The 25,785-nt window shown below is 39.0% G+C and overlaps 1 protein-coding gene across 1 annotated transcript in view; it reads left to right on the top strand.

The window, feature by feature from the left end:
* GOLPH3 (golgi phosphoprotein 3) overlaps nucleotides 1–25,785 on the top strand; it is a 52,994-nt gene that overhangs the window by 12,397 nt on the left and 14,812 nt on the right. The window contains exon 2 of the mRNA XM_060146924.1: nucleotides 22,798–22,929. Coding sequence (XP_060002907.1) covers nucleotides 22,798–22,929 — 132 coding nt within the window. The remainder of the gene's footprint in view (nucleotides 1–22,797; nucleotides 22,930–25,785) is intronic.

Genomic DNA, 25,785 nt, shown 5'->3' with positions numbered 1-25,785 from the left:
TGAAACTAGATATTAAAAGAATTATCCGTCTGCCTAAATAGTTAGAGGCCTTGAAAAGAGCTCAGAGGTCTCATTTAGACAGTCCCTTGTAGTCTGTTCACTCTGTTTTTTTTTTTGTCTGTCTGCAGATTTGTACTGGGTTGTAAGTGCCTTTAGGAAATGCAAAAGGAGAGGTCCAGTAACTTATTAATTGGGTTGGCCAAAAAGTTTGTTCAGGTTTTTCTGTAAAATGTTATAGAAAAACCTGAACGAATTTTTTGGCCAACCCAATATTTATATCTAACCTTTATGCTTCAGTAGGCAGTTGCAAATTTGGTGTTCAGGAGAGATGTCCGGACTGGAAATGGAGATTTGGGAGTTGCATCTTTGCACTAAGATGTTCTGCATTCCTTGTCAGAGCCCATACGCTTGCAGCCACACAGGTTGCTAGGTCAGAGTCTACAGCCTTCTCTCTCACCATCCACATCTACTAGGTGACTCAGTTTACATTCTCTGAAGTAATTCTTTGAATTTGTCTCCTCTCCATTCTCAGGGCCACTGCCTTAGTTCAGGTCCTCATTATTCTCCGCAGTGACTATTTAAAATCTTCACCACTCCCTTAAAGTCTCTTGTTTTACTTCTTCCTTGCTCTGAGCCTACAAATAGAGGATTCCCTCATCTGTCTTCCCCTGTCTACCTTTAGCTGCAGCTCTTCTGTTCAGTTGCAGGGTAAGTGGCCTTCTCGTAGGCTGATCGCCTGCTCTCACCCCAGTATGCACTCTGCTTCTTTGGGGTTCTTGCTCTTTCAACTCTGTGTCTCCTTTTCCTGCATCCATCCATCTCCTCCAGTAACCACGCACTACCGTTTGAAGCTTTGTCGTGACTTTACTTTCCCCATTTCCTTTGTGGGTATGTTCTGATTATAAACTTTGTTATTAGAAACTCTGCCTTCAGTAGAATTGGTGTTGAAGAGGGTTTGTGTTTTTGTATTTTTTTTTCACTGTTTGGTGGGGGAAGTAGCTCTTCTCTTACCTCCAGATTTCTTTGATCACATTTTGGCAGATGCCTTTGCCTCATCTGTGGAACAGTGGCAGCCTTTTTCTATTCCTCTGCCATTCGGCGGAAATTAAAAAACATCTTAATAGCTGGTTAGAAAAGAGAATTCCTTTGAAGGGAGGAATTCCTTATGTGGGCTCTTGTCTAGATTTCATGAGGAAGGGAAAATGACTCTGTCATCAGTGGTAGAGTGGGTAGGAGTGCTCGGTGCTGTGGGGACTGGGGCAAGTGAAGAAGACCTGAAGTTGGGGGTTGTCACCGAAGAGGGATGTTGGAAATGGAAGGGAACACTTTAGGGAGATAAGTTTTGAGCAGGTTTTTTTTCCCTTTCTTTTTTAATTTTTATTTTTGTTGCGTTGGGTCTTCGTTGCTGTGCGCGGGCTTTCTCTAGTTGCAGCGAGCAGAGGCTACTCTTTGTAGCGGTGCGTGGGCTTCTCATTGTGGTGGCTTCTCTTGTTGCAGAGCATGGGCTCTAGGTGCGTGGGCTTCAGTAGTTGTGGCACGTAGGCTCAGTAGTTGTGGCTTACGGGCTCTAGAGCTCAGGCTCAGTAGTTGCGGCGCACGGGCTTAGTTGCTCCATGGCATGTGGGATCTTCCTGGACCAGGGCTTGAACCCGTGTCCCCTGCATTGGCAGGCAGATTCTTAACCACTGCACCACCAGGGAAGCCCCACTGAGCAGAATTTTGAATGAGATGTAGCATGTGACTTGATAGGAAACTAGCATTCTAGACGGGATATATTATGAGAAGATATATATGTGAAAATAGCTAGATGGGAAAGTTATCCTTCTAAAAATGTTATTATTTTACACATCTGAAGAAGAAAATCTGAGTCGTCTAATAATGAGAACTGAGCTATGAGGGGGATTGTGCGTAGACTAGGGAAAATAAAAAGTCATTCGGCCCTTAGGACCTTTACACATAAGTTGGTAGTGATGTTGGAGGCACTTGGAGGTCTTAGAGATAGCAGGAATAATGTAAACTGGATTTTTGGAACGGCATTTCTTTTAAGTGAAGAGAGGATTGGCAGATGGAAAAGCTAGAGGCAGGAAGGTTTGTAGTAGGCTTGAAGTTACTAGAATTTGTGAAATTTGGTGCCTGGATCTTGGATGAAGAGGGAACGGGACAGATCAGAAAGATAATTATTATAGAAGAATTATTTGGATTTAGTTACCATTAAAGCTTAGAGAGGAGAAAAGATGATTGGTTTGAGTTTAAAGAACCAATAGGTAGTAATATTGTCTTAATTATCTTCTTACACAAGTCTATGCTCATTGTTGAAAAATATTTAGAAAATATAGATTACAAAAGAGAAAAATAAAGTCCATAATTCAACTTTTATTCCTTCAACAAACATTTACGGAGCGTTTACTATATAGTAGGCACCGTACTAAGGAAGACAGACACATATATAAACACATACAGATAGGTACATATATGTGTAAATTAGACACTGTGTTACTGTGAAAGAAAATCAGAGGATGCTGTATGAGAATGGGTGTTGAGGGGAGGGCACAGGGAAGAACTTTCGAAGGAAATAATATTTAGGCTGAGACCCAGAGAATGGATAGCTGCCAAATCCAGTGAAGACAGACTAGTATGTTTCAAGGCCCTGAGGTGATAAAGAGCTTGGTTTGGCTTGAGGAACTGAAAGATGGTTCAAGGCGGGAGTGGAGCGATAGGGAGAAAGACCTGAGCTGGTGATGGAGTGATAGAGTGCCAGAACACAGAGTCCTTACAAATCAGGTTAAGGATTTTGTGTATTATGCTGAGTGCAGTTGGGGAACCGTTGATGGATTTGGGGAGTGGTATACCCAATCTTTATTTTAAAGAAAAGTTCTGTGTGGAGAACGGATTGAACAACGGCAAGAAGTGGAAGTTGGCGGTAATATTTTGATATTACATTATTCTTCCAGTCCTATTTTAAACGAGCTTACCTATGTTTATTTTTTTACTAAACAAAAGAAATCTCATTCCAGTACTGTTTTGTAACCCCTTTTCTCTTAATGATACCTAGTGACCACCTTCCCGTGTTAGTAAATAGGATCTTTCCAGTGAGAAATAAGGTGCTCCATTATTTGCGGTGACTGCATGATAGAACATATTATTTGATGTGCCCTAATTAGTAGGGGTGTATTATAAATATGGTCATGCTGTGGACCTTCATCCTGTATTTATTTTTCTCTCTAATGGCCTGGAACTCACATTATTACTTTTTTTCCTTCGTGTTTGTATTTGCAGATTCTTCTCTCTAGGGTCTCCCTTTCTCCACCTGGGAGCCATTTCTTACCCATCTCTTGATGCCCAGCTGAAGCTCTTTTTGCCTTATTCTAATCCCCAAGGCACCGTTCGTTGCTCTCATATGCCTTTTCCTCATCGCTGTGTACACCTAGGACAGTGTCTAGAAAGCTGTAGTTGTTCATGCATGTGTGTTAGTCTGCTGGGGTTGCCATAACAAAATACCAACAGAATTAGTTTAAACAGCAGAAAATTCCTTTTCTCACGGTCCTGGAGGCTAGATACTTCCATGGTTGGGTTCTGGTGAGGTACCCCTTACTGTGTCTTCACATGCCAGAGAGAGACAGCAAAATCTCTCGTGTCTTTTCCTATAAGAGCGCTAATCTCATCTTGGGGCCCCACCTCCATGACCTCATCTCAACCTAATTATGTGCCGAGGCTTTGTTTCCAGATACCGTCATATCAGAGTTAGGGCTTCGCTTCAACATATGAATTTGGGAGGGGGGGGTTCCTATTCCGTTCATAGCATGTTTTTGGTAGGAAGGAAGGAATGGATGCCATTTTATTCCTATCAGTATTATGATATTTATCACATTGAATTATAATGATTATTTTTTTCTTTTCATTTTGTGCCTTGTATCTTGGTCATCTTTATCACTTCTGCTTAGCAATGTCTTGGTATTCAATAGGTGTTTATTGAATTAAAATTATATTTTTTCTTATTTCAAGAATTTGAAAATTATTTTTTTACTTTATGTACTTTTAAACTTTATGTAACTTAGTGCCTTTGCCTACCAAATGGGATTGTTTTTTTGCTAGGAAAAACAGAGGCAGAGGCCAACATCTAATAAATAAATTGTGTTATGGTGACTTGATAGAAAACTTAAATGCTTTTATTATTCTATATGCTTTCCAAAATGTCCTCAGCTTGAAATACTGACAATGTAATGTAGAGGTGAAAGTACTGTGTCTAGAGGCATATGAGGCTTGAGGTATAACTGCTTGAGGTATAAGTGCTGATTCTGGACTGTGAACATGATTATACTTCTTGATTTATCTGAACTTCAGATTCTTCTAATGTAAAATGATAATACTTTACTGGGTTATTGTGAGACGAGGTGATAATTTACATATGTGAAAATAGTTTTGCAAACTGAAATGTTGCTGTGTTTACTAACTAAAACCTTCATGTTTCCTAGGGAAGAATTAAGAATATGGAATTATAGTTAGGTCTTGTTAATAAGATGCTGTTAAATATACTGTTTAAAACTTTGCTAGGGAGTTCCCTGGCGGTCCAGTGGTTAGGACTCCACACTTTCACTGCCGAGGGCCCCGGTGCAGTCCCTGTTCGGGGAACTAAAATCCCATAAGCCGCGCAGTGTGGCCAAAAAACCCCCCAAACAAACAAACAAACAAAAACTTCGCTAGTCAAAAGTATGTGCATTTTTGCCAGAAATCCTTTTAAAAAATTTATTTGCTTGAGAGGAAGTCAGTTTCTGCTCACACTTTTTGTGCTGTCTGCAGTGAACAATGGCAGGCGTGGAAAGAAAAATGAGTAATATTCTCTTCCATTTTCATGGAGGCAGAAAGGAAGCACTTGTAGATCATGCATTAGACAGACCGGACATGGAAGGCAAGACAGAATGATAGAGCTAGGGCTTTAGAGCTAGGGAGACCAGTTTCAGTTCCAACTTTGCCACTCAATAACTGGCAGGTCCCTTAATTCCCGTGAGACTCAGTTTCATTATCTTGTGAAAATGGAGGAATAAATCCTACTTTACTAGGGCTTCTAAGGATTAGATAATGGTGCTCATTAAATGCTTAGCCCAGTTTTAATTTATAGTAGTACCCAGTGTATGACAAACTTTGTGTGCACATTGGAAGAAAAAAGGATTTGGGGAGGATATGTTCCAAATGTGTTAATAGAAGTTACCCTTGAGGGAGTGGGGGATGGATGGAAAGGAAGGGAGGAGGTGGGGACTTGAATTTTCCCTCATGCGGTGCTATTGGAAAAACATTTTAAACAAGCAGGAGTGACTGAGATGTCGTAAGAAGACTGTATAAATGAGATAAGAAAAGGCCACTTAGCAATACAACACACTTAAGGAATAGGTAGAAGAGTAACCTTTAAAGGCCTGAACAGGAGCTGCAGCGGAAAACTGCAGCTTGGTGTTGGGGAAGCCAGGGGCCAAGGAGGGAAAGTCAACAGCATTAGCTTTTGTGGGCGGTTACTCAAGAGAACTGTAGCTCTTGTTGAGAACTGTATCAGATTGCATGGGTTGGGAAGTGAAAGGGAAGTGGTGGAGACTTATTTTTTTGCCTATACTTTCAAGGAGTTTGTGGTGAATGGGAGGAAAATAGGGCCATGTTGGCCCTTGACTGTCTCTTTCTCTTGATGGGCAAACCTGAGGATGTTTGAATGTCACTAGAAGATGCCAGCATATATGCGAGAGGTTTAAACTATTTTAGGAGGGCAGGACTTGTGAGCAAAGATACTTCTTGAGGTGGGAGAGAATGGGTAGAAGGATTAGCCTTAGGCAGTTTTCCTGTTGTAACCAGACAAAAGAACGAGTGTGAACTATGAAGTTGAGTTTATTGGTGTGGTTCATTGCTGGAAGTTGAGGTTGTTCCTGTCTGATGGTATTTACTTCCTATGATGTTACCTGCTGAAAATGAGTTGAGTTGAGATTTGAGGGGAATGTGGTTTTGAAACAGCTGCTCTGGAGACTGGTAAGAGATTTGACTAGGGAAACGTAGAAGGGTTTGCCAGGATGGGCTTAGTTTAAGTTGTACTGAGATTGCAAGACATCTTTTTTCCACCAGCAGTTCAGAAGCACAGGTACAGAAAGGAGAAAGTGGACAGCTGGATTGATCCGTTGGAGTTTTGGTAGGAGAATGCAATGGAGGAAAAATAGTTGAAAATGCCTTCAGGAAATTAGCAGGAGTGTAGTTGAAGTGGTGTGCTCGGGGCTTATTTTCCCTCTTGTGGGTTTGGGAGCCATGGTAATGGCACTTGCCTCGGAAGGTTGTGGAGGTTTAAATGAACTACTTAGAATAGTAATTGGCACAGAATGAGTGCCCAGTAAATGACTGTTGGGCTGGCTGGAGATGAGCGTGAGAATGGAGGAGACTGATGTGAAGAAGGGAGGGAGGCTTGGGTTTGCAGTCTGCACAAAACTGAGAAAGAATCGTACCTAGATTGAATTTATTACTTGGATTGGGTTCTAACAGAGCAGTTCTTGGTTCAAGACTGGTATCCACGTTCCCAGGGAATAGACTGGTCCTTAGCCTGGAGGCAGTGGTGGAATTCATGGTAAAATGCTTGGATGGGAAAAGCAATTACTTTTAACGACCTATAACTGAAAGTTATCTACTATTTACAATTACGGTATAGGCAAGCTGAAGTAGTTTTCGTGGTATCTGTGAGTTTGTCACCAATAGAAACCAGAGATATTATCATATCACATTACATTTATTGGTATTTAGACATCTTACATTATTGTCTGCTCATCACTATGTTGGAATTATACTTGCCACTAGAATTTGTTGTTTAACGTGCTAATAAAGAAGCACATGAATTGTTTTCACAAATTTATTTTTAATATTGTAATACTTTCGATCTGGTTTCCTTTGTAATCCTATGCATTTTATTTTATGCACTCAAAAGGCAGGATAAATACAGTAGTCTTTCAGTATCCGCCAGGCATTGGTTCCGGGACCCCACATCCCAGGGGATACCAAAATCTTCGGCTGATAAAGTCCCTTATATAAAATGCTGTAGTATTTGCATATAACCTACACACATCCTCCTGTATACTCTAAATCATCTCTACATTACTTGTAATACTTAGTGCAATGTAAATGCTATGTAAGTAGTTGTAAATACAACGTAAATAGGGGCAAATGCAAGTTTTGCCTTTTGGAACTTTCTGGGATTTTTTTCCCCTAATATTTTCAATCTGTGGTTGGTTGGATCCTTGGATGCAGAGGGCTGACTAAACTTGATTTTCTTTTAAGTGCTAAGTTTTAGAATAAGGAGTGAGTTAGCGTCTTAGTTACTTCCAGTGAGGTGTGGGCTTTTTTTCTTTTTTAAAACTATTACTTGTATGTTTTTTTAAAAAATTTATTTATTTAATTAATTTATTTTTGGCTGCGTTGGGTCTTTGTTGCTACGCGCAGGCTTTCTCTAGTTGCGGAGAGCGGGGGCTACTCTTCGTTGTGGGGCACAGTCTTCTCACTGTGGTGGCTTCTCTTGTTGCGGAGCACAGGCTCTAGGTGTGCAGGCTTCAGTAGTTGTGGCCCGAGGGCTCAGTAGTTGTGGCTCGCGGGATCTAGAGCGCAGGCTCAGTAGCTGTGGCCCACCGGCTTTGTTGCTCCGCGGTATGTGGGATCTTCCCGGACCAGGGCTCGAACCTATGTCCCCTGCACTGGCAGGCGGATTCTTAACCATTGCGCCACCAGGGAAGCCCCTACTTGTAGTTTTTTAATATATTCATTGTGTTTCAGTCACTTGTATTAATTATTCTTTTTTATGTTCAAGTTGTCCCACCTTTGGCTTATGGGAATTCCTTTCTTTTGACTTTAGTGTTCTTTTGATTTGATTTACTAACCTTTGGTAACTTCTTGCTTTCTGGTCAACACGAAAATGCCCCAGGCTCATTTTGTACATATCCTGTTTCAGACCTGGGATCAGTCTTCAAGGAATTCTAGATATTTTTCAGTGGGGAGTGAACCACAGTCTGGGTACTGGGTGTCCTCAGTGTTATTGGGATGTCATTGCTTCTAGGACTTTTCAGTACACAGAGATAGAATATATTTTCTTCAAGGGATAGAGCTAGCATTTTGGGGGGAGGGAAAATCAGTTTACATGGTTTTTGATTAAAATTTAACATTATGGCTTCTTATTTCACTTACTGAATTTTATACTTGTATCTCTTTTTCTCTTAATTGAAAATCTTGGTTCCTAAAATATTAACTTATTTGCGTTGGCTTACTACATGTATTTAAATAGTTTCAAAATAATAATAATGTCAGTATTACTACGAATTGACTATTGAGTTCAGCCTAAAATTTCTTTGCAGTACTTCACTAGGATGTACAGTTAAAATACTGCATTCTAAAGGCAGTTAAAATAGTTAATATTTCTTTGTGGTTGTATCACTAATTAGTATACAGTTAGGTTAGTTCATTTGTTTTCACTCTTTAAAAATGTTTTTTCTGTTTTGACTATGTACAACTATATAACAACTTAGAAGTCTCATTTCCATCATCCCTTCTACCTCATTCCTTCCTCCTCCTATTGGTCATTTTTAAAACTTAGTTTGGGGTTTGTCTTTACAGTGTTTTCGTAGCAAAATTATATGTATTCATTCTTGCCCCTCCTTCATATACAAAAGGTAGCCTACCATATGTGCTGTTTGTTTTTATATATTATAGCTTGAGGATTATTCCACATCATTATATAGAGATCTTTTATGGCTCCATAGTATTCCATTATGTTAATATATCTTCACATATTCATTGTTTTTATTGATGTTTTTATGGGTTATTTCCAAGCTTTTACTGCTTCAGATAATGTCACACTTAATAACCATATGCATATATTGTTTCATATTTACAGGGATGTATTTTCAGAGTAGATTCCTAGAAGTAGGATTGTCAAGTTAAAGGGTACCTGTGATTTTTCTTGATTTCTGTCAGGGGTGGTATCATTTTTGCATTCTTATCACAGTGTATTGGCCTCATCTTTGTCAACAGAATGTGGTATCAGATTTTTGTATTTTGTATTTTGCCAGTCTTATTAGGTAAGCATTGTCTCATGTAGTTGTTATTTTTATTTTATTATTATTATTTTTTGTGGTATGCGGGCCTCTCACTGTTGTGGCCTCTCCCGTTGCGGAGCACAGGCTCCGGACGCGCAGGCTCAGCGGCCATGGCTCTGTACCCATTAAACGACGACTCCCTGCTCCCCCTCCCACCTGCCCCGGGCAACTATGATTCTACTTTCTGTCTATGAATTTTACTCTTCTAGGTACCTCATATAAGTGAAATCATACGGTGTTTGCCTTTTTGTGATTGGCTTATTTCACTTAGCAGACCTGGTTCATCAGTGTTGTAGCATGTGTCAGAATTTCCTTTCTTTTAAAGCTGAATAATATTCTGTTGTATGTATTTGTTTATCCATTCATCTATTGATGGACACTTTTTTTTTTTGCCCATTTTTGAATTGGGTTTTTTTTCTTATGTTATTTAAATGTGTGTTGTTGTGCATGATACAAAGCATCTTTTCATATGTTTGAGTCATTTTCATTTCTTTTGTGAATTTACTGTTCATATCTTTGCCTTTAAAAAATTGAGTATTGATCTTATTTTCCTATAATTTTTAGGAACTAATTATGTATTTGTGATGTTATAAATATATTTTCCTACATTTTCATTTGTTTTTTTACTTTGCTTATGCTTTTGCCATGCATACTTAAAAAAACTTGTATAGTGTAGTTTATCAGTCTGTATTTCTTCTAGATTTTGAGTAATAGCTGGGAAGTTTTTGTTTTTTCCTCCACTCCCAGTTTATGAAGGTATTCACTCCTATTTTCTTCTAGTACTTACACTGTCTGATTTTCCATTTCAATCTCTGATCCACTTGGAGTTAATTTTGGTGTATAATATGAAGTATGGATCCGGTTTTGTTTTTCTAAATGGCTATCCAGTTGTCCTAATACTAATGATTAAACTGTCCATCTTTCCCTCTCATGCTGATTATGTCTTCTTTGGAGAAATGTCTATTCAGGTTCTTTGCCCATTTTTTAGTTGGATTATTTTTTTTTTTTTTGCTGTTGAGTCGTATGAGTTCTGTATATGTTTTGGATATTAACCCCTTATCAGATATATGATTTGAGATAACACCTTCATCATATACTGGATTTCAATGTACTCTTGAGTTTATTTCTAGATTTTATTTTCTTGGTCTGTTTGTTCATGTGCCGGTATCACAACGTTTATCTAGAGGCTCTTGGTAAATCCCATAAATTCTGATATGTTGTATTTCCATGTTTGTTTGTCTCAGGAAATTTTTTCTCATTTTGTTTCTTTGATCAGTTTAATATTTAAGAAGATCTCGGTGTTACATGAAAACTGGAAAATTTTCTTGTTCTCTTCTACATTATGTATAATAGTGCCAAACATCAGTTTTCAGGAACCGCATTATAAATGTTTGTTTATCCTGAGATATGTTAACTTTATTCTTCAGACACTTCTTTATATTGCTATTAAGCAGTTTTAAAAATACCCTTGATGATTGACTTGCAGATGCTTTTTCGGAAATTAAAATAGATCATGTATCCTGTTTTTCCCTAAGCCACATACTTACCCCCTTAGGGAATTCTTAACTGATTAGAATCATACTTGTAGAATGCTTGAAGTCTGTCTGTCTCATTGTGTAGAGGAGAAAATGGAGACTCAGAGAGGATATTAAATGACCTGCTTAAAATCCCCTAACAAGTCTTCCTTGTGGCTGTGGCCAGTATTCAGGTTTCTCAACATGTGGTCCATATTCGTTCTTCTTACATCTCAGTGACACTCTGTGTGTGAAGATTTTTATTACCTAATTCAATTTCTTGTTTTAGGTTTATTCCGATTTTATATTTCTTGTTGAGGTGGTTTTGGTAATTGGTGTTTTTCCAGCAATTTGAACATTTTGTCTAAATTGTCTAATTTATTGGCATAAAGTTGTTTATAGTATTGCCTTATAGTCCTTTAAATTTCTGTAGGATTGGAAGTGATGTCCCTACTGTATTTTCATTTTGGTACCTTTGTGTATCTCTCTTCCCTCTCCTTTCTTCCTCCCCTCTACTCCTGTTTTAACCTTGATCTTTTTAAAGAAGCAACCTGGCTTCATTGACTTTTTCCTTCTTCTATTTTTCTGTTTTGCATTTCATTGGTTTCCATGCTGATCTTTATTATTACCTTCCCTTTGATTGCTTTGGATTTAGTTTGTTCTTTTTCTAGTTTCTTTTTTTTTTAAATAAATTTATTTATTTATGGCAGTGTTGGGTCTTCGTTGCTGTGCGGGGGCTTTCTCTAGTTGCAGTGAGCAGGGGTTACTCTTCGTTGCAGTGCACGGGCTTCTCATTGTTGTGGCTTCTCTTTGTTGCAGAGCACGGGCTCTAGGCACGCGGGCTTAAGTAGTTGTGGCATGAGGGCTCAGTAGTTGTGGCTCACGGGCTCTAGAGCACAGGCTCAGTAGTTGTGGTGCGCGGGCTTAGTTGCTCTGCGGCACATGGGATCTTCCCGGACCAGGGCTCGAACCCGTGTCCCCTGCATCGGCAGGCGGATTGTTAACCACTGCGCCACCAGGGAAGTCCCCTTTTTCTAGTTTCTTAAGGTGGAAGATAAGTTTGTTGACTTGAGATCTTTCTTCTTCTGTAATATAGATTTTTTTTTTTTTTTTTTGCGGTACGCGGGCCTCTCACTGCTGTGGCCTCCCCCGTTGCGGAGCACAGGCTCCGGACGCGCAGGCTCAGCGCCCATGGCTCATGGGCCCAGCTGCTCCGCGGCATGTGGGATCTTCCCAGACCGGGGCACGAACTCGTGTCCCCTGCATCGGCAAGTGGACTCTCAACCACTGCGCCACCAGGGAAGCCCGATATAGATATTTAATAAAGCTAAATTTCTAAACACTGCTTTAGAAATTTCTAAACACTGCTTTAGCTGCATCCCATAGATTTTTATATTTTGTGTTTTTATTCTCATTCAGTTCAAAATACTGCTTCCTAACTTCTTTTGTGATTTCTTTGACCCATGGATTATGTAGAAGTGACAGATTGATTCTCACATGGAGATTTCCCGTATTTTATTCTGTTGATTTCTAATTTAATTCTCTTAGAGTAAAACATTTTCTATGATTTCACTCCTTTTAAATTCACTGTTTTATGGGCAGTCATATGGGGTATCTTAGAAAATAATTCAAGTGTGCTTGAAAAGAATGTGTATTTTGATGTTCTTGGTTGGAGCATTCTATAAATGTCACTTAAGTCAAATTGGTTGATACTGTTCGTTCTGTATCTTTGGTGTTTTCTCTCTAGTTGTATCAGTTATCAGTGTAGTCTTCAATTACTATTACTGTATTGTCTAGTTCTCCTTTTCGTTGTCAGTTTTTGCTTCACATATTTTGGGATTCTCTTGTTAGGTGTGTATATGTATAGGGGTTAAATCTTCCTGATGGTTAACTTCATTATCATCATGAAATATTCCCCTTTGTCCCTCTTAATTTTCCTTACTCTGAAGTCTGCTTTGTCTCATGTTAAGATATCTATTCCAGTTTCTTTTGATTAGTGTGTCCATGGTTTTTTAAAAAATTCATTCTTTTAAACCTGTTTGTGTCTTTGAATCTAAACTGTCTCTTATAGACAGCATAGGTATGGTTAGATCTTTTATCCAGTCTTGGAAACTTTACCTTTGGAGTATTTGATCTAGTCACATTTAATGTGATTATTGATAGAGTTGGATTTACACCAGCCACTGTGCCCTTTGCTTTCTATGTCAAATGTCCTTTTTGTCTCTCTGTTCTGCTCTTACTACCTTCTTTTGTGTTAAATAGAAAATTAAAGTTATACTATTTAAATTTCCTTCCTCCTCCCTTTTTCCCTCCTTCCTTCCCTCCCTCCCTACATACCTATATCCATTTGAGTCTTTTCCTTAGTAGTTGCTCTGTGGATTACAATGTGCATCTTTATCTTACTCTTCTTTAAAGTAATACTCAATTACAGCAAAATACAGAAACTTTGTTCCAATATATCTTCATTTACTACCCCCCCTTGTGCATTATTGTCAGAAATATGTTTATGTGTTATAACCCAAACAATACTGTTTTATACTTACTGTTTTATGCAATCTTTTGCTTTTAAATGAGTTTTTAAAAGCAAAAAGAGAAAATACATAGTCTTCCCTGTTTATTTACCTTTGTATCTATCTTTACTTCATATGGATTTGAAATACTGTCTGATGTTACTTACTTTCAATTAGCAGGACTTGTAAGGCAGACCTGCTAGCAACAAATTCAGCCTTTGTTTATCTGTGAATGTCTTTGTTTCACCTTCATTTCTGAAGGGTAATACTGCTGGGTATAGATTCTTGTTTGATAGTTTGCTTCTTTCAGCACTTTGAGTATGTTATCCTAATGCCTCCTGGTCTCCAGTATTTCTAGTGAGAAGTTATCTGGTAATTGTATTGTTCCTTTATATGTGATAAGTTGTTTTCTCTTGCTGCTTTCAATATATATTCTCTTTGTTTATGTAACAGTTTGACTGTGATGCATCTAGGTATGATGATCTCTTTGTGTTTATCCAGCTTGGAGTTTATTGAACATCTGGATCTTAGATGAATATTTTTCACCAGATTTGTTTTCAGTTGGTATTTTTTCTGCCTTCTCTTTTTGAGACTCCTGTAACTGCTGGGAGACTTGCTTGAAAATTTTAGTCTCTGAGGCTTTCCTTATTTTCTTCATTCTTTTTTCCTTTTGTTCTTTAAATTCAAATTCAAGTTCATTGATTCTTTCTCTCTCATCTCAGATCTACTGTTGAGCTCCTCTAGTAAACTTTTCATTTCAGTTGTACTTAAAAAAAAAAAAAGTTTATTTATTTATTTTTGACTGCGTCAGGTCTTGGTTGCAGCACATGGGATCTTTTGTTGTGGCACATGGGCTTCTCTCTAGTTGTGGTGTGCGCGGGCTCAGTAGTTGTGGCATGGGCTTAGTTGCCCTGAGGCATGTGGAATCTTAGCTCCCTGACCAGGGATGGAACCCACGTCCCCTGCCTTGGAAGGTGGGTTCCCAACCACTTGATCACCAGGGAAGTCCCTCAGTCATACTTTTTTGTTGTTGTTGTTGTTGGTACGCAGGCCTCTCACTGTTGTGTCCTCTCCCGTTGCGGAGCACAGGCTCCGGACGCGCAGGCTCAGCGGCCATGGCTCACGGGCCCAGCCGCTCCGCAGCATGTGGGATCTTCCCGGACCGGGACACGAACCCGTGTCCCCTGCATCGGCAGGCGGACTCTCAACCACTGCGCCACCAGGGAAGCCCAGTCATACTTTTTAACTAAAGAATTTCCATCTCTTTACTGAGATTCTGTATTTGATGAATCATTATTTTTCTTAATGAGTCATTGTCATTCTTTCCTTTAAGTCTTTAAATATAGTTTCCTTTAGTTCTTTACCCGTTATTTGATAGAATGTCCCTCAGTTTGAATTTGTGTGATATATAAATGATTATTAATGTGGTCTTAATGCATGTGTGTTTTCTGTCTTTTAAGGTTGGGGCTGTCAGGGTTTCATTTGGATGAGATTAATTGGAATGTGGCACTTAAAGTGTAAGTGGTATTTGATAATTGCAAATCCTAATTTGTTCTTTGACAAATTGGTTAGTTGGGTTGATGGGACTGCTGTTTGTTTTCTCTTAAGCAGCTGCCCTTATTGTCATAATCACACTTACTGGTTTTCTAATAGCAACTAAAGGTTACATTTATGCAAATTTGAATTTCTTGGCCACACAATATTTTTTAGCCTGTGATGAATATTTTAGTTATAGATTCTATACTTGAATTACAGAAACCTTTGCCAGATACTACTGATTTATTATTTCATTAAAGTCCTTCTGGCATTACTAAAAGTCAGTTGCTTGCAAGAACAGAAATCTCCTCCAAGTAGCCTAAGAAAAGGAGACATAGGTGAATCTCATGGAAATAAGGTTTAGGAGTACAGCCCAAAGATACAGGAATGCTTCTGTTGTTAGGATGCCATTCTCTGTGTGTGCCTGTGTGTTCCCTGTGTGTATGTCTTGGTCTCTCTCACATTGTGTGTTCTCTCATTTCTGCTCTCCATATCTCTTGTATATCTTTCTGTTTATCATTGTCCTCTGGTTGCATTTGTGCAAAATAGCCAGTGGCTTCTGAATCCACATAACCAATTACATCTCCAGTGCCCATGCGCATGTAACTGATCCAGCCTCTGTGGGCCAAGTTCAGATTCCCAGGAGGAAAACTTTAATGTGCACATCCTGGTCCAGTTAGATGTGGCAGAGTACAGTCATCTCTTTCTGTAAAATCTGTAGTTGAGGACAAGTTTTCTAAAAGGGGGATGTGAGCCAAGAGTGGCCTCAGTTAGTACAAATTTTGGATTGAGTTTGGTAGTAAATCCCAAATGTTTTTGGAAAACTGGTATTTTCTTTTGCTGAGGAAAGTCTATGTAGAAAGCCATTTCTGAAACATTGGTCACAACAGAATTCAACATTATAGGTTGTTTTTAGTGATTTCATTTTGAAATACTTTGTGCATAAAAACAGAAACATAGCTGGTAAAATATGAAAACTCCTGTGTACCTTGTACATATATTGACACCTAGTAATTATTTTGAATTGTTAGGTGTTTGTAGTTTCAAAGTCTGGGCTCTTTAGGCCTGTTCTGTATGACCTCCCAATTCTGGTTTACTTTGTAGTTCTTTCCTTTCCTTTTCCTTTTCCTTTTCTTTTTTCCTTTTCCTTTTCCCCTCCTTCCCTCCCTTCCTTCCTTTTTTTCTTTCTTTCTTTGGGTATATATTTATTTACTTTTTTTGGAAATATGGTTGATGCACAATATTATGTTAGTTTTAAGTGTACTACGTAGTGATTTGACATTTTCATATGTTATGAAATGATCACCACCTAAGTCTAGTAACTATCTGTCCCCATACAAAATTATTACAATATTACTGACCATATTTCTTATGCTGTATATTATTTATTTAATAAATTTAGGTTTGTATCTCTTATGCCCTTCACCTATTTTGTTCCCATCCCCTTCCCCTCCAGCAACCACCTGTTTGTTTTCTGTGTGAGTCTGTTTTCATTTTATTTTGTTTGTCTTATCTTTAGATTCCACATATAACTGAGATTATGTGGTTTTTGTGTTTCTCTGTTTGACCTGTTTCACTTAGTGTAATACCCTCCAAGACCATCCATGTTGCTGCAGATGGCAAAATTTCATTCTTTTTTATGGCTGCGTAGTATTCCACTATATATATATATATATATATATATATATATATACACACACACATATATGCAGTAATATAATAAAGAAAGACAAAATACTAGAAGTAGTAGAAACTTTCAGTGATATATATATCACATTTTCTTCATCCATTCATCTGTTGGTAGACACTTAGGTTGCTTCCATATCTTAGCAATTGTAAGTAGTGGTTCTGTGAACATTGGTGTGCACATATATCTTTTTGAATTAGTGTTTCTTTTTTCTGCAAGTAAATATACAGAAGTGAAATTGCCTGATCATACGGCAGTTCCATTTTTAATTTTTTGAGGAACCTCCGTACTGTTTTCCTTAGTGACTCCTACAATTTACAGTCCCACCAACAGTGCACGAGGGTTCCCTTTTCTCCACTTCCTTGCCAACACTTATTATTTCTTGTCTTCTTGATGATAGCCATTCTGGCAGGTGTGAGATGGTATATCTCATTGTGGTTTTGATTTGCATTTCCCTGTTGATTAGTGATGTCGATTATGTCTTCATGAGTCTGTTGGCCCTCTGTATGTTTTCCTTGGAAAAAATGTTTACACAGGTCTTCTGCCCACTTTTTTTTTTTTTCTTTTTTCCAGTACGAGGGCCTCTCACTGTTGTGGCCTCTCCCGTTGCGGAGCATAGGCTCCGGACGTGCAGGCTCAGCGGCCATGGCTCACGGGCCCAGCTGCTCCGCGGCATGTGGGATCTTCCCGGACCGGGGCACAGAGCCGTGTCCCCTGCATCGGCAGGCGGACTCTCAACCACTGCGCCACCAGGGAAGCCCCCTGCCCACTTTTTAATTGGGTTGTTTCTCGTTGTTTTGATGTTGACTTGTATAAATTCTTTGTATATTTTGGATATTAACTTCTTATCGGATATATCATTTGCAAATATATCCCTTATAAGTAGGCTGTCTTTTTTTTAAAATAAGTAAAGCACCTTTTTTTTAGATTTTAATTTTGGCTGTGTTGGGTCTTCGTTGCTGCGCGCAGGCTTTCTCTAGTTGTGGCAAGCAGGGGCTACTCTTCGTTGCAGTGCGTGGGCTTCTCATTGCAGTGGCTTATCTTGTTGCGGAGCATGGCCTCTAGGCCTGTGGGCTTCAGTAGTTGCAGCACACGGGCTCAGTAGTTGCAGCATGTGGACCCTAGAGCGCACAGTCTTCAGTAGTTGTGGGTTTTATATGTTAATACAGAAGGGTTTTATGTATTAATACATATAAACATTCTCTATGCATATATGTTTATATAATTTCAAATTAGGGTCATACCTTACATATACTATTTTGTACCTGTTTTTCATGTTTTATTTATATATATATATATCATGTTCTGTATTTTTTATTCTGTGCTTACATTTTATTTTTTATATGTGTGTGTGTGTTTATGTTCTAGGAAGGAAAATCACATAATACTTTTGGTTGTATACCTCTTATGATACTTGTACACTATGTTTTAAATATTTTATTGCAGGTGGCCAGGCTTTCGAGTTCAGTCTTAAACAACAAACGTCCTCTGGTTAAATATTCTGGAGCTCGTAACCTGAATGATGAGAACTCAGTGTTTGCATATTTAGGGGCCCAGTGAGCATTTCCCTTTTCCCCTATTCAGGTTGAGCCACTTGAGAAGAAAAGGGAATCAGGCAAACAGAGATCCAAATAAATGTTATCTTATCACTGAGAAAAAGTTGTGTTGGAGGTTGTTGCTTAGATCTGCAGCAACATCAGGTTTCATGTATGTAGTCTCTGTCCCCTAAGTTTAGATCTTGGAACTGCCCACTGAGGGAAGGATTGTGTCTGCAGAGCTTGTCCCTCGTATCGTTGCCTCATTCGTTACTGTACCATTCATTCCTTCTACTTAGCTCCTTGCTTCGGAGTGGCACACTATATGATAAAGGTCATTTATCCCAGTTTAAGTTACAAGCTTCTCTTGAGGTCTGCCTAAAGGTTGGCCATTTGTCTGAGTGTCTGATGCTGAGTATTACCAACAACGTAAGATTGATTGGAGCATTCTGTAGTCAGTTTAGTTGGCTCTCCATTGGGAAAGTCTCCACCTACCTGGTTATTATTAGTTGTTATTATTAAAGTAGATTGTTGGTGAAAGGTAAGTAGAGGTGCTTTGCGTTAGTTTTCAGGGCCTTCTGAGTCCCTGTCTCTTGTGTTCTGTTCTTGGTTTTGTTGGAGGCTTGTGAGCTGCACATGGTATGACTTTTGAATGTTCCTGTTTTGATTTTCTAGCAGCGCAACTCACCAGGAAAACCGTATTAGGGTCTTAATGCACCCGTTTATTCTTGCATGTTTCCCCTTGTTTTGGACCCATGAACCTAATGAAATCATGTTTCTCTGGATTCTGTGAGGGCAGTGTATGATCCACCTCTATTTGGCATATCTCTGCCTCTCCCATTCTATTTTAGGAATAGGAGCTGGTTCTGATCATAATCTTGAACTTGTAGGGCCCCAAAATAGTTGGCTTTTTTGGTGGTTGTCCAGCCTCCATCAGGACCCAGTTGAGTCTTCTACAGTGAGTGGGGGACATCCTCAAGATCCTGTGGCTACTGGTATTCCCAGCACAGTGCTGCTTCTTCATCAGTAAGTTGATTGCCTGGCCAGTGGTTCTCCCTTGGTGTGACCCTGAACTTTGAGCACTAGTACCCTGTCCTTGGACTAACCTGGGATATGAAGCTATTTCCTCCATCACTGGTGGTAGAATCTCATACCCATTGGGGGGTCTGAAGTGATTATTGGCTTCCAAGCACAAGAGCTGTGCAGTGTCACTGAATACATAGTCATAATTTGTTATAATGATCATCATTGCTATTTCTTTCTTTCTTTTTTTGGCCTTGCTGTGCAGCTTGTGGGATCCTAGTTCCCAGGCCCACGGCAGTGAAGGAACCGAGTCTTAACCATTGGACTGCCAGGGAATTCCCCATCATTGCTATTTCTTTACTCTCTCACAGTATGGTTGCACACGTAGCTAGTTGTGCTTTTGAACCAAATCGTAAACTGCTTGATACTGTCAGGTCTTCCTCACCTATTTTAACCATCTTTTTAAATGTGGCTGGCTTGCCTTTTTCACAGATAGGGTATAAGATTTTTACTGGGGCATAAACACATTCATGCCCTGAATATATAACCATCCTGTTTAGACTGCAGCTTCTTGAAATTGTTTCAGGGAGTAGTGGTTTATCTGAGGACAAAATCCTCTGGGCAGTGTGGTTGTTACTGACCTGCTCTTATAAAATCTTTTCCACTGAGAAGTCAGGTGGATTGATGGCATGCCTGGGTCTGGATGTTCAGTCACCCAATCTTGTACCAAGTTTTAAGATGCCCAGTAACTGACATGGTAGGCTCTAGTTCATCATTACACAGCTGGGCACCTGTGAGGCTTATGCCACCTGTCTCTTCCCTCTTCCATGGGTTAAGGTAGCTCAGTAGTTACAATACCATATTTCCTTTAATCTAAGGTACCATCTATTTTAAAATGCATCCCAATATCAGAGATAAAACTTTTTCCCTCAGTTTTATTGAGAGGTAATTGACATACATCACTATATAAATTTAAAGTGTACAGCATGATGGTTTGGTTTACATATGCAGGCATACTTTATTTTATTGTGCTTCACAGATATTGTATGTTTTACAAATTGAAGGTTTGTGGCAATGCTGCGTAGTCACATGATGGTTAGCATTTTTTAGCAATAAGATATTTTTAAATAAAGGTATATACTTTTTTTTAAGACATAATGCTATTACACACTTAATAGACTACAGTATAGTTTGAATGTAACTTTTATATACACTAGGAAACCAAAACATTTGTGTTACTTGCTTTATTGTGATATTGGCTTTCTTGTGGTAGTCTGGAACCAAACCCGTGTTATCTCCGAGGCATGCCTGTATCATGAAATGATTACCACAGTAGGTTTAGCATCCGTTATCTCATATGGAGATACTAAACTTCTAAAATATATGTTTGGGGATCGATGAGATCTAGTTTTAAGGTTAACACTAGAGATTAAAAGATGTAAGGGCTCTTTAGCACTTGGCAAGGCCTAAGCTGGTGCTCTGGCTTCTCAGTAGTTCTGCTCACATGTGTTGTGACATGGATTCACTGCAGAATCTTGCTGGCCTAGGTCGTGACCAGATTCACTTGACGCTTTTCCAACATACTGCTTTCCCTCTAATAGACATAATTCTTAAGGATGGCGTTGTCATTTTATCCAGTAATACCATAAAATCTTTTAATTTAACACTGCCCTTCTAAGTACCCTTTCTCCCCCGCCTCCTACCTCCTGCAACTTGCTTAATTCCTGATCCTACTTTTATGGTGCAGATTTTAGCAGGTGTCATCAACATGCTGGCCTGTTCTGTTGCTTGGTATGGCTTTTTTGTTTTGTTTTTAATTAATTTATTTGTTTTTGGCTGTGCTGGGTCTTTGTTGCTGCGCTCGGGCTTTCTCTAGTTGCGACGAGCGGGGGCTACTCTTCCTTGTGGTGCGCGGGCTTCTCGTTGTGATGGCTTCTCTTGTTGCAGAGCGCGGGCTCTAGGAGCGCAGGCTTCAGTAGTTGTAGCTCGTGAGCTCTAGAGCGCAGACTCAGTAGTTGTGGCGCACGGGCTTCGTTGCTCCGCTGCGTGTGGGATCTTCCTGGACCAGGGCTCGAACCCGTGTCCCCTGTATTGGCAGGTGGATTCTTAACCACTGTGCCACCAGGGAAGCCCCTTGGTGTGGCTTTGATGGCTTCATTTATTTTTGGAATATTGCTCATGTGTCCCAGAAGCTTTGCTACCGAACTGTCCGCTCCCATTTGTCTATTTTCCCACATGAAAATAAGCATCTGTTTAAGCATCTGTCTTTTTATGTTAATGCCCAAAAGCCGTTCATTAAATGTAAATCTTTGAAGTCTGTTATTAAAGACTCCATTTTGCTAACATCTCTGGGTTGCCATTACTCTGAGAGCAATTGAGGCTGAGGTGTATTTCGTTCTCTGCTAGCAAATGTAAGCTTCTTATGAGTACTGTTCATCTGAAATTTCCAGGCTGCAGAGACAGGGAGGGCATGGTCCTGTCTACATCCATCACTGTTTTATGAGGTGTACTCTATTGTTTACAGTTTTTAGAGGCTCACCTAGGAACTCTGTCTGTATGTCCAGGCCAATTGAAGCCCGATAGCTGTAACTTTGATTCTATGTGAATCCATTCCTAGGCTTCCTAGGGCTTTAATTGTTTTGGATGGATACAGAAGCCATCAATTGTACCTGATGTCTGTAAGTTATTGGTCTTATTAACCACTTAGCTAATATCTGGCAGTCTTAATTTAATCAGATCTCTAACACTTAAGTTTAAAAGGATTCCCTCAAATCTAGTCAGTGTTTGCTTTCCCTGCCTCACATTTAAATCTCCCTCTTTGAATTGATATTTTTATCTCCTTGTGTCTCCCTTCATCCAAATTTTTATTTTCCCAAAGCCTTCATTCTCAGAAGTGGTAGCTTTGTCATTTAAGTCCTTGTGTCAGTGGTGAAGTCCCATGGACCCTGATGGTCAATCATCTTCTTAAATACAAGCTGACCACCATGACCTGGCAATGTACCAAGACTGACCTCAAGAAAGTACCGAAACCAAGGGTCTAGGCCTCCCTATTCCTGGTCCTCCATTCTTCAAAGAATCCATTGACCTGTTCTCCCTCCCATCAAAATTATATGTTACCTTGTTGTGAGCCTTAACCAGAACCAGTTATCGCTTCTGCTCTCTCTTCAGAGTTGGGCGCTTTAATAGCTGGCAACTCTGCTGGCACGGTTCGTGGCTTCATAATTTGGACAGTCCCAGTTCCTAGCCCCCAGAGAGCGCTCTGACTTCATCTGGTGATGCCCGTTTCACCTGAGAATTCCCAGATCCCTGGCTGTCTATCAGTCTCATTCTGTCTGGCTGTTTTTCCACCTTGGACGTTGCCCTTAAATTTCTCTTGGTGGGGTGGGGGAATCCGATCGCTTTACAGTTTGTTATTCAGAACTTAAGGCATGGCCCCGTATGTAAGTTTTCTGATACATTCTTCCAAATTTAACCTTGTATTTTTATTGCAAACAGCATTGAACGATGTTCTAATTCTCCATGAGGCTACATTGGGCTAGATTATTTTTCCCGAGCTTCTTAATTTGCCCACGTATACTAGTAATAAACGACTGTAATCTAAGGTTAACTGAGTGGGTGAACCCTGTTGCCTGCAATCTGAAAGAGCCTAATTAGCACATAACTTAGTGAGTTCCAAAGTTATTTGTTGTTTATCTACATGTAAGGAAAGTGGTGAAAAGACAGTAAATCCCTGAAAATCCTAGTTTAATAATGTATAGTAACTGTATTTTTTCAGTATTTTAATTATGGAAAGACATGCAAGGTAAAAGGCACAAGAAGTAACTTTGGCTAAAAAGTGATTCTGTTCTTGACTCTGAGTTCAAAGTAAATTAGCTTTTTGTTTTCTTTTTTAAATAGGGTTACACATCATTTTGGAATGACTGTATATCATCTGGATTACGTGGCTGTATGTTAATTGAATTAGCATTGAGAGGAAGGTTACAGCTAGAGGCTTGTGGAATGAGACGTAAAAGTCTGTTAACAAGAAAGGTAAGAGGGGGCCTATATAACATCTCCTTTTTAAAGAGTTTGTGCTGCCTAAAAATGAAGACTGTTTCTACTAATAGTTTTCTTTTTTATTGAAGTATAGTTGATTTATTATGTTGTGTTAATTTCTGCTTACAGCAAAGTGATTCAGTTATACATATACATGTATTTTTAAAAATATTCTTTTCCATTATGGCTTATCCCAGTATATTGAATATAATTCCCTGTGCTATACAGTAGAACCTTGTTGTTTACTAATAGCTTTCAAAAATTAAAGAAGAGAAGTTGATTTTAAAGTTAAGTCTTTACTGAATCATGTTTCCATATCTTTTCTTGCATCCTTGGGTTTTTGGTTCTTTGCGCATAATGAGTAATGTAATTCATTGTTAGGATCACTCGCCATTGCATCCTACATATTCAGAAAGACTCCAAACTTTATTTGCTGCTCCTGAAAGCCATGATTTGGAAAACGTGACGTAACTACTCAAAAGTGGTATTGTGCAAATTAACTGTCCATAGGCTGTTGATCTTTTTGCCAGAATACAAATAGGTTTCACATCTCTGCCTCTCCACCGTGAAGGTCTGTGTTAATAGAGGTATTATTGACTAGTTTTTAGAATTTCTAACTTTAACCTCAATCTAAAATATTCAAGACTCTTTCTCTTCTAGTCTGTCCTTGTTTCTTGGGGGACGTGGGGTGTTTCAAAGCTATTTTTTCCTAAATACACTGTCTTATGAAATCCAAAAGTTTTAGGTAAAAACTGAACATTTTTTGATTGAAATGCCAGAGAGAGTAATAATCCTATAGGAAAGAAAGAAATGTATCCTTGAAGATTGTATGCAAAGTAAACACGGTATGGCAGAAAATATTCCTCGTGGAATATTAAAATTAAATCTAGTCATTTAGAGTCAAATGAGCTGGCATGAGATTAGTTTTGAAGTTACTGTTTTAGATATCTATGTCATAAAGCAGAATAAAATTTTTATTTGTTTTACTGTACAACCATAGATTTATGGAGGACAGAAACCTTAAGAATTTGTCATTATAATTATCAGTGAAATATACACATTGGTTACTACTAATAGTAGAAATTACAGGTAATTTTACATTAATGTTATGGAGCCCTGACCTAAAGTGAAAAGATTTTGATACTGTTTATTTGGGTTTTTTTGGAACAGAAACCGGTTTTGTGTTGATTATCAACAAATTATTTGCTCTTTCGTTCATTTATTCATTCATCACTTATTTATTTAGTGCTTAAGTCTTCCATCCATTGTGCTTGACTCTGGGGATACATTGGAGACCAAGAGACACATGTTCCCTGCCTGCATGGGCTTTTTACTTCAATCTACCTGTTTGTATGATCTTAACTAGGCAGTTGATAGTCTTTTGGGAAAATACTGCAGTATGATTTAATCTATTCATTTAAAAATAATGATTGATTATATTAAGATAATACATATATGATAGTTATAAAATCAAATTGTACTTAAAGACTTACAACAAAAAAAATAGCAATCTTCTACCTGCCCTTCCCCACTCCTTAGTCTTGTATCTGGGCGGCAGCCATTCTCAGTCCTTGTATTAGTTTTGTAAGGCTGCCTTAGCAAATTACCACAGACTTGGTTGCTTGAAACAACAGGCATTAGTTCTCTTTACAGTTCTGGAGGCCACAATGTGCTGTTCCTTGCCTCTTCTAGCCTCTGATGGCTTTGAGGCTTTCCTTGGCTTCTGGCTGCATCTCTCTCTGTCCTCTGTTTTTACATCACCCTCTCCTTTGTATGTCACTCATAAGGACACTTTCATTGCATGTCGGGGCTCATCTGGATAATCCAGGACAATCTCATCTCCAGATCTGATTTCACTTAATTTTATCTACAAAGATTTATTGGGGATTAGATTCTGGGGGTTAGGACATGAACACCTTTTGGGGGTCACCATTCAGCTTGCTACAGTTTTCACTTACTTGGGCATTTACCTCCATATTTCTAAATAAGCTTATACTGCCATTTCTTGATAAATCAGTTGGAGATGCTCTTTACTTACTTACATCTATTACTTAAAATAGATGGATATTTGCGGGCCTTCCGTGGTGCCGCAGTGGTTAAGAATCTGCCTGCCAAGGCAGGGAACACGGGTTCGAGCCCTGGTCCGGGAAGATCCCACATGCCGCGGAGCAACTAAGCCCGTGTGCCACAACTACTGAGCCTGCGCTCTAGAGCCTGTGAGCCACAACTACTAAGCCCACGCGCCTAGAGCCCATGCTCCGCAACAAGAGAAGCCACCGCAATGAGAAGCCTGCGCACCACAATGAAGAGCAGCCCCCGCTCGCCACAACTAGAGAAAGCCCGTGCACAGCAATGAAGACCCAGTGCAGCCAAAAAAAATAGATGAATATTTGGCTCTCTTACATACCACTTTTTACCCCTACCTTTCAATCTTCCTAATAGAGTTATATCATAATTTTTGGCAAAACAGTAATGATTGTTTTATATTGTTACAACTATATTAATACTGTTTTCTATAGAGTTAAGTTATATCCTGTGATTTCCTTTCTTAGATAGTTTTGTTTTTTTCTAGAGTTAATCCCTTTTTTTAAAGTTTTCTATGTAGCTCTCCTTTTTTCTTATATGCTCCATCAGAGAAAAGTTAGATTATTAATTTTCAAATGTTCATATACATCAGATAACTCCATTAAAATTTGCCTGTGTTCCAGTCTGGACTGGTTATGCTTTGGTTCTACTGGGACTTCCTGTCACTTTTTTTTTTTTTACTGCTTTCAGCCCCCTGTTTTCTGGATCTAATGTTTTCTTCCACCCTCGTGGGAGGAAAATGTTTTGAGACTTTGCATGCCTGAA

The sequence above is a fragment of the Lagenorhynchus albirostris genome, chromosome 3 (assembly GCF_949774975.1).
Source record: "Lagenorhynchus albirostris chromosome 3, mLagAlb1.1, whole genome shotgun sequence".
Lineage (NCBI taxonomy): Eukaryota > Metazoa > Chordata > Mammalia > Artiodactyla > Delphinidae > Lagenorhynchus > Lagenorhynchus albirostris.
This window is presented reverse-complemented; position numbering and strand designations above follow the sequence as displayed.